The sequence below is a fragment of the Trachymyrmex septentrionalis genome, unplaced genomic scaffold (genome assembly GCF_001594115.1).
Source record: "Trachymyrmex septentrionalis isolate Tsep2-gDNA-1 unplaced genomic scaffold, Tsep1.0 scaffold43, whole genome shotgun sequence".
In the NCBI taxonomy this organism is placed as follows: domain Eukaryota; kingdom Metazoa; phylum Arthropoda; class Insecta; order Hymenoptera; family Formicidae; genus Trachymyrmex; species Trachymyrmex septentrionalis.
In genome coordinates, this window is record NW_017305601.1 from 79,990 (window position 1) to 89,928 (window position 9,939).

The following is a 9,939-nucleotide window of genomic DNA, read 5'->3' on the forward strand; positions in this document are numbered from 1 at the left end:
AAAGAATTCAGAATTGTTCAAGATATCTGGAAGAAATTTGAATTACATTCGATCTAATATTAAAAATCACGAAGAAATAAAACATATTTTACATAAATAACATATAATAAAACATATATAAACTGTGTTACTTACAATATTTTTTACACAACATGCATAAAAAATTGTAAATAATTAGTAACCTATATTTTTAATATATATTATTTATATATTTATATATGTAAAGTGTATATAAAGGTATAAGAAAATGGAAAAAAGAAATGGAAAAAAAGGATCGCGACGGACATTATTCGGTAAGGCATCAAACCCGCACCCTTCTGCTACGAGAATTTACGATTGTCCACGCGAAAGCGTAGGTAATCGGCGATGATATCACCGTTATAAATAGGCACGCCTCCTGTTTCTTGTGTGTATATAAGTACACGCGTGTACCATGGCCCTCACACGCGAATCTGCACCTACCTGTCTACACGAATGCCCGGCACTGTCTCTTTCCTGTAGTCAGTCGCGCACACGCACGCATCAGTGTGCGTGCACACGTACAGGTGATCAAGCAACTGATCGAGATTCGTTCGCCAAACATTTTGGGGATTTAATATCGGTACACGCACATAAATTTTGGAGAAAAAAATTTTGGTCGGAATTCACCTTTAAATTATTAAAATTAAAATTCGTAGCCCCCCCTTCAGGAAAAGCGGTTCCAAAGCGCTTATTTCAACTTTTGCAGAACTCACTCAACTTTTTATGGAATAGTGTTGCTTGTGTTAGATCACTTCGATGTGTCCCTCTTAATAAATTTTTGAAAAAATTTTACTTGAAAAAAAGTTTTCAGAAGATCGTTATTGATTTGCACGGTCGTCGACGGTGACATTGTGTTTCTTCGTAAAAGTGGTACGCATTGTTCAGTGCGCTCTCGTTGCACGATGAGCGTCCTTCGCACAAACCGTGATGGGGAGAATGCCTCGAGAGCGCCTGATGGCAAGTAATTACAGAAAAAGGCGATCGATAAACGCGACAAAACGACGCGTTCTAAAGACTGCGCACGCGATGGCCTGTGGCTTTAACGAGGAGTCGACCACGACGAATCGGCATATATACGTATACGCCGCGGAATTTGTGGACGGAAAAAAGTGGGCACGCGTTCGTTTCACCGCGGAAGAAACCCACCGCGCGAAGTTTTCAATGCGGTATCGAGAGATATTTACACGCCTGTCTTCGGGCGATCTTTTTGAAATCATTTTTCGTCCATTCAATGTAAATGCATATTAAGAACATCTTACGGACTTTATGACTCTCGAATTTACTTTGTATGAAGATTAATTGTATTTAAAAAGAGTAAATATTTTTAAGTCGAGTTTTCGGTTCCTTAAGAGATATATGGGGAAATTATTATTCTTCCATCTGTGCAATTAAAGTCTCTTTTGGCACAAACGAAATCAAACTTCCAAATTTCATTTTCATTTTTACTCAAGTTTCAATTTTTACTAAATAAGATTATTTTTTAATTTGAATAACTAAAAAAAACTATTTTTTATAACATATAATAGAAATATTCCAAAATAATCGTAAATTTTTTAACTTTGAACAGTAAAAGAATTTGAAGAAAACAAATCTAGATTGCAGACAAAATCATTCTCTCTCATAATTTATAACAATAAAAGAGAAATTATTCTTACATCAAATTAAAATATCTATCTATATATATATACTGTTAATTATTCGTTATTGTGTCTGTCGCTTATAGAAAAATATTGAATGTAGCGGTATAAGAGTCGTTGTGACTGATACCTCTATCCTGCCCGTGGGAAGTTGCGTTCCGAATACAAAACGGGCGTCTAAGTCTTGAGAACGATTGGCCGATTGCCGGCGCCGGTAGTAGTAACGGAAGTGGCGAATGGGTTGGAGAGCTGCATTTTGCACGACGGTAAAAGCTCCGAGCGTTTCTTTATTGGATAAAAAATCGCCGGATTCCGAATCGATAATCGAGGGCCGGTCGCTATGCGCCGAATAATGAGCGGATGATTACAGTCGCCGTGGGATATAATGGCAAGTTGCCCGCGAATGTTAAAAAGGGCCATCTCCGCGCCTTCTTCGATTATTATAGGCGCCTTCCCGAAGAGGTGCTCGGTAACGCTCGTATAACATTGCGGGGTATGTAACTGCGATGATGAGCATGCAACACGCTCACGCGCATGAACAGCTCAGACTGCATCGCATAATAATAGCGAATACCCCGTGTGCGATTATTCGATCGGAAGCGATCGTCGCGACAGGGACCGTTAGGTCTTTTCATCATTTATTCCGGACGTCGAAAAGCGACACTTCCGTTTCCACAACGGGGAGTAGATGCACTACGAGAAACGGTGACAGAGCGAATTGCAAGAAGGAAAAGCGAGTGTCGGCAAATGGAACTTAATGTACACAAGATGTCCGGATGATCTTCATCTCTTTCATTTATTTTCATTAACATGTACGTTCATTGACATCATCATCTGATGACACTTACGATGAAAATTAGAATTTTGCTGGAAATTGGTATCAAATTGATGAGTTCAACTTTTCTTTGTGAATTTTTAGAAATGGAAAAGTGATTTAATAATTCAATTTAAATTTATACGATTAACGAAGAAATAAAAATACTGGCGAATATATTTTCCTCGTTAGTAATATAATTAAAAAAAATTAAGCGTATATACATTCGCGTCTCTAAAAAGTTAGTAAAAAAACATTTTAATATTTTTTTTTCAATGTGATTGAAGTTTGGACTCGCGTCTTTCTTTAAAAGACTCGGCAAAAGATCCAGCCGACACAGGCGATTACTTCTTCGCTAGATCAATATTTTTGAACGAAGATGAAAGAAAAGATGTGTGTGTGTGTGTGTGCGTGTGTACTCACATTCCTTATTGCGATCCATGGCGTGCTGGAGGGGTGAATCGTCGACCTCCGCCTTCGGCGGCGACTGATTGCCCTCGGCCATCTTCGATTCCGATCCTGGAACAGCACTCGCGGCCTTCCTTCCTGCCGCGTCCGCCGCTGCTTTATCCTGCTGCGGCGAAGGCTTCGTCCCTTTCTTACCGTTTCCAGCGTCCCTACAGGCCCGAAGAACGGACCGAAACGGAGCAAAACGTTGCCGTTTTGTGAATTAATCTTTCATACATCGACTCGAAGAGAGGAGGACCGATCGACGATCCAGTGTCAATCGGATCTCGGGTCCTTCGCGGCATGTTTTTGCCGCGGATGACGGAATGACGGATCAATCGACACTCGATCGGACGACGTTTCCATCAGAAAGCGAAGTCGGAAACGGCCGGTCTTTCCTCCTCTCCGAGCGCGAATCTTCACCGAGCAAGAAATATCTGACGTCGAGTTGTATCTACGAGAGTTTATATCTCGAGTGTGTATCCTAGCGAGTCTACTCGATCTTAAATAAACTAAAACCATCTAGAAATAATACGTCATTTCCACCACGAGAATTTCCACGAACTGGCTCAGTCTCAAATAAAGTGAAGAGATATATAATAAACTGTATTATTTTGAAACACACATATGGAAAGTAAATTTAACGTTATACGAGAGAAAGTATTTAGCGTATAATATTATTTTACGAGAAAAATTGAATTTTTCTTTCATTATTCAATTCTTCGATATAAAATATTTTCAATTTCTATGATATTTTTTATCGTAGAAATTCGAAATATTTAATAATGAAGAATTGAATATCGTATTCAATTAAAATTGAATTATTAGGAAGAAATATATTTTAAAACAATGTATTACTTTCTAACTCTCGTTTTCAGAATATCATGTGCAATGAAAGTAAATTTTATAAAATAAACGCGCGTGAATGTGAATAATCTTAGTATAATAGAGAGAATATCGAGTCGCGTTTCTTCTGCAGCGAAAGGATAAGAATAAGCGTTTTAGCCATCGAAGGGTGAACACATTTATCTTGATAGACCTGACGATAGTTCCGTGAGAGCTTCATGGATCCAGATGGTCACGAGACGTTGTGTCGCGAGCGAAATGTCACGCAGAAGATCCGCTTATTCGGTTTATCTCACGAAAAGTTCAGAGAAAATTGCACGAACGGCGCTTTGCGTGGAATTCATACGTATAGAGAAGTTAGCGAGCCGATTAAAGATTTTAAAGCGTCGAGAATCAACGGCCCGGTGAGTTTAAGTACGTCGAGGAGAAAGTTCCGAGAAAAGATTACTCGTCACAGCTGGAGATAGGAAGCCGGTCGTTAAGAGCGTTTATATTCTCGCGTAACGATTACACGTGGTACTGATACTAAATTGCGGGTTAATCGTCCGGTCCTAGCATCCCATTTGCGATCTCGCAACTCGCAACAGTGAATTGAGGTGTGCGGAGGCCCGCGAGAACTCTAATCCTGCTGTCTCATATTTAAGCGACTTACGCGATAGAAAAATCTTAAATCAAATCTGCTTAATTATTTATATTTGAAATCAAGCATTGCTCAAGTAATCGGATATTATTTAATTTATAAGATTCTTGGTTAATTATCATTACTATTTCAAATTATGCTGTCAGAAGCGAGAAAACACAATAAGAATTTTTGCAAATTAGACTTAAATAGAGGTACTTTTCAATAAAGCAGCGTTTGCAATCAGTAGACTAGATTTATAAAGTATACTATATTGTTTTGGGGAGAAATTAAATCATATTTATTTCTGTATATATACTATTAATTTGACAGTTTATGAATATAGCTTATTTCGTTTTTTTTTTATTATGCATAATTCATTTCCCGATATATAGTATATTTATTAATTAACGAAACAAGAAGAGAGAGTTTTATGTATGTTTTACAAGTTTATTCTATAAATTGCACAATTAGTGTTATTTTATTAAAACATATTCTCCATATTAATTTATTTTGCAAGAATTATTATATAACATCTCGCTTCTGACACATCACAATTTGAGATAGTAATATGATGATGATAGAATGAATATAGAAGCTTTAATGAAAAGAGATTAATTCAGGGCTTTATCATCTCGCGTGTAGTCCTTGTTTCATATTACATTTATCAAATTATGTTTGACTGTTGAATTTAAGTTAAGCAAATTAAAACATTTTAATTGTCAGACTGTATTTAAATATCTTCAACATTTACAAGTAAAATAATAATAATAATAATAATAATAAATCATTCTGAATCGGGTAGGTAGGTATAAAACCGTGACTCACAAATAGATAACGAGGTTCTTGCACAAAGTCATGCGTCACTCAGGTATACCTGGTCAAAGTATTAATATCATTAGCACTAAAATATTATTATTAGGTCCAGGTTCCTGCGTTTTAGAGTCTTTGTGAGAGTTGCAAGACTCTCAGGGTGTCTCTCGGACCCGTACGGTAATAAGCTACTTAGCAAGTTATCTTCTTCCTGCTGCGTATCTGCAAGATCGGCGCGGTGCACGCAATACCCTATAATAGAAATAACGTCTCCCGAGATAATGACGAGGGTGATGGGCGACAAAGCGTCAGGGAGGAGTTCGTGGAGCTTGTTAAAATAATCGAGGCAGGTGCCGAGCGACGACGCGTCTATTTCTTGATCACGATAACGTCCTACCTTACGCCCAGCGTGCGATCGAGAACAAGCGTACTTTATCCATTACTTTTATTTGTACGCGAGAAGCGTGCATACCGGTTATGTTCGCGTGGAAGCTGGTGATAACGCGACTCGGATATTCTCCTCATTTTACAAGGTTTTATTGATATTCAGTCGATATAACTCAAGCCTTCTCCACTTCGGTGAGTCTCAGCTTCTTGCTCTCCACGTCGTGTAATCTACATACAGCACGCAAATTATCTTACCTCTCGTCCTTGGCGTCGCGCCTAGGGTCCTTCCTGTCCCGGTCCTTATCCTTATGGCCGTCCGCTTTTTTCGCTTTCGACTTCGACTTAGCGTCGCCTTTGACGACCTTGGCTTCACCGCCGGTGACGACGACCACGGCGGTGCTGTCGTTGCAGGATTGCGCGCCGGAAGCACTTGCGGATGTAGGGGACGACGTCGATGCTGTTCGACTGTTAGTGTAATCCTGTACGAGTGTACCTCGTTATCCCGCGTTCGTTCAATGAGCATATGCTGATTCTGATATGGCGCGAGAAAAGGGTAAAACAAGCCTTACCTTAAACCACTCCGGATAGATCGCGCTGATGGTATCCAGAAGGTCCTGGTCAAGTTGAATCCTCCAAAACGGGGAGCCGCTGTCCAACCTGTGGCCAGACTCTGAAAAAAAAAATGAAAAAGATGTAAAAAGTTAGTTTGATTTGAATATTACACGGTTCATCAAATATTAATTCTTAAATAACAATAAATGACGTTGGTCCGATATGTGAATAACACAACTTACGCAACTAAGTAGGAAAATATCTTATTTAATTCGAGTTCGATCTTAGTGCTTAGTGATATTTCTGTGAGACTTTCATATACATGTCCAGTTCTGTAAATTACGCGTTGGTTTAATTCTTGATCTTGGAACACAATCTTAAATTGAAACTGGAATAATATTCTTACGAAAATCTTAATACTAATTTAATATTGAAAGATAGTAATTAAAATTACTTATTTTAAGTATAAAAAATAGTACAGTATTTTTAATACTCCAAATAAATAATTAATTACTGCAGTAATAAATTGCCTAATATTAGATTTTTGTGAGGAAAATATCACAAAATTAAATTGACAACAACTTAATGATATTGATAACACTACTAAGTCAGCGTCTTAAAACAGTATAAAGAATTTGTGAAAATAAATTAAAATAAATAATTGATTATATTAAATTAAGTACTTGTACAAATAAATAATAGCATAATAAATATGAATATAAAGAAAAAAAGTTACATATGTAGTAAAGCGAAGATGTCATCGTGGACAAGTCGCTTCTCGCGGGCAGGATTTAAAATGTGCAAAATGTTTCGAAGCCGCGGCGCGAAGGATCGCGAGTCGGGCCCTTAAGAGTCATTCCTGCCGCATAAGGGCTAATAATGCCCCATGAGCACGATATGCCCGAAGGCGTATCAAAACCTCGCGGAATGCCGATCTCGTCGTTTCTTTCGTGCATTCCGAGGGATTCCCTGCCTAATTTAAACGTTCATCGGTACCGAGGGATCACCCGGCGAGATGCTGAGGAGGTAAAGGAGCTGCAGTGTATCCTCGCGAGGACGCATGGAAAGAGACAAGAGAGAGAGGGAGAGAGAGAGAGAGAGAGAAGAGAGAGAGAAGAGACCCCTTCGTTACGGCGACATTCTACGGGCGAGACGCGTGTCCTGCCTTCGTAATCGAGAATCGAAGAGAGCGAGAGATGAAAAACAAGGAGCGCTGCTCCCAAAGGACTTTCGAATACTCCGATCGGCGACGGAAACGCGATTTTTGCGACGCCGTTAGGGTGAACGCGCTTTCTAAAACGTAACCACGCTGACTGCCGTGTCTGCACTTTACATAAACGCTGCGAATCAAGTACCTACGTAACTTCGATTCCGTAACTCGATTTCCTGAGAAATTTCAATAAATTACTTATCAAATTTCAGAAAATGCAAAAGTATTCAAATATGCTACGTGAGGAGAGTATACGAAACCAAAAAAAAAATGTTTTACATCACTCGCTTGATTTTTCAATATATTTTTGTAATGTAATCATTCCTGTGAACTTTCTGATATTCTCACATTATATCTCAATTTTTATTGCTGTCTTCGATGATTTGCATTTATAAATAAAGACTGATAATATTCTATACATCCTAGATAAATACAAAGAGATTTTTTAAATTGTGGAACAATTTATATACAATATTAAACATAATATATATAAATAACGTTTGGAATTTAATGAATTTATAAGGGATGTTTTAGATATTTCATACAAATAATAAAGAATTAAATGCGGGAAATTCATCTGTAAATCGAATAATTTTTGAAATCCGTGATATTTCAATACAATATTTCAAATCGATAGTTTATTTTTTTTTCTACAACGGCGGAGTCTTCGAATCCGTGCACATTTGCCACGTAATCGAAATACCGAAGCACAAGGCCGGAGCAGAAAGGGATAAGAAATCGGATCGTACCCTCCGGCAGAGGGAAAGAGGATTTCACCTTAACCCAATAAATGATTAGTGTGCTGTACGGTGCCGGGAGAGCGGCATAAATGCTCAATCAGTATGCGCGCGCACCGGACAATCCGCTGTAAATCACGTGCCGTGAATCATTCGCCGACATAAATCTAGCCTCGGTCTCTGATCAATACGCTCCTAACCGGTCCGACACATTAGTTAATCGCGGTACTAGTCGTCGTTTACGGGACACATGGGACACGCGAGGTGGACCTCGCGTGATTTCTTCCCCCGGAAAAAGTATCGACAATGTCGATGGCCTAATAGTGCCGATTCGAGGGAATCCATGACAAAACGATATATCATCGGCGAGACGTATGTCTCTCCGATCATCGATTATCTCCGATATTGATTTATCGGATATCGTTGCGATTCAACTTGGGAATAACGACTGTGAGTCCGTTGATAACAATTAATTATTGAATTTAAACTTACGTCAGCCATGTGGAGTTTTGCACTTTCAACGTCAACAATCTACTGGGGTCTTTGAGTTTCAGTGTAGACTTTTATAATATTCTGGATTGTATAAAACTCTGAAAAAATTCTTACAGCGAAAGCTGTAACAATCAGTTTTTATTATTATATAAAAGTTGGATTGTATTTTAATTACTTTCACAGATATTTAAATTTATCTAACACATTCCTGAAAATATGAGTATGGATTTAACACCATGGATTTTTAATTTGTACTATTAATATTAATTATTGGTGTAATGTTATGTTGAAATTAATTCTCACCATGTTAATATCCACACGGTGAGAATTATATAGACCGTATGATGTTTTTAAAATATAGAATTTAAATATTGACAATTAAAATATTGACTTTAAAGTCCAACTTGAACAGCACAGACTTAACTATACAAGTTCTGCTGATTCTGGAATTTTTCTTAATTTTTAAATAATAACGATTTGGAATAATTTTATCTGATTTTAAATTTTATCTTATTTTCATAGTTTTAAACTCGAAGAAAAATTGTGAAAAAAATCAAACTAATGACAAAAATTTGAATGGATCTCAATCTCAATGAAATGGTAACGATGAAAAAATGATTGAGGCAGTTTTCAGAATTCAGAGTGCATCACACGAGCTCGTAAAATTTTCGAATAATTCGCGAAAATCTCCGAAATATTTAGTCGTGTCTTTGACCTCGTCCTTTAAACAAAGCGAACATTGAAGACTCTCGGCGCGACGGGAGTGGACAAGTGGCCCGGTGGTGGAAAAGCAAGGATCGAACTCGAGGGGAACCCCTTCGGAGGAGAATCCGCCGTAAGACATATTCCGCGAAAGATCCCGAATGCGAGATGCATTCTTCGTAAGCGGTGCGGCCACGGCAAAGCCGCGGCCATCGAAATTCGGGCAAATAAATCTCGCGCTTCCCTTCTCCCTTTTTCCTCTCCTCTCCGGCGATCCGGCTGCAGGCGCACGTACGCAACGGACGCACGCACGCACGCACGTACGCACGAGCGGAGCGCGCGCGTGTATACACGTGTACGCGGATGCACGTAGAGACGCATACGCGAGAGAGCACGTGCGTGTTCGCTTCGCCCTTGCCGTCTACCTCGAAGCTTCTGAGTCACTCGCTCGCTCGTCACAGGCTACCCGCCTGCACTGGTAGCCGCGAAAAACTGCACGCTGCACTTCGGGAATGTCGTCGGCATGTACAGGGTGTTCCCCTTCGCCGCGCCCGTCTTGTCGATTCGCTCAACAAGAACGGTGCGGCAAGCTCGCGGGTTCGCTCTCGGGTCGGATCGTCTCTCTCTCTCTCTCTCTCTCTCTCTCTCTCTCTCTCTCTCTC

The 9,939-nt window shown here is 39.2% G+C and overlaps 1 protein-coding gene across 2 annotated transcripts in view; it reads right to left on the reverse strand.

Annotated features, from left to right (window-relative positions):
- LOC108751296 (MKL/myocardin-like protein 1) overlaps window positions 1-9,939 on the reverse strand; it is a 207,935-nt gene that overhangs the window by 71,513 nt on the left and 126,483 nt on the right. For both annotated transcript variants that reach the window (XM_018491395.1, XM_018491394.1), the window contains exons 2-4: window positions 6,154-6,254; window positions 5,840-6,063; window positions 2,896-3,089 (exon numbers count right to left, since the gene is read on the reverse strand). In XM_018491395.1, the coding sequence (XP_018346897.1) occupies window positions 2,896-3,089; window positions 5,840-6,063; window positions 6,154-6,254 (519 nt within the window). The remainder of the gene's footprint in view (window positions 1-2,895; window positions 3,090-5,839; window positions 6,064-6,153; window positions 6,255-9,939) is intronic.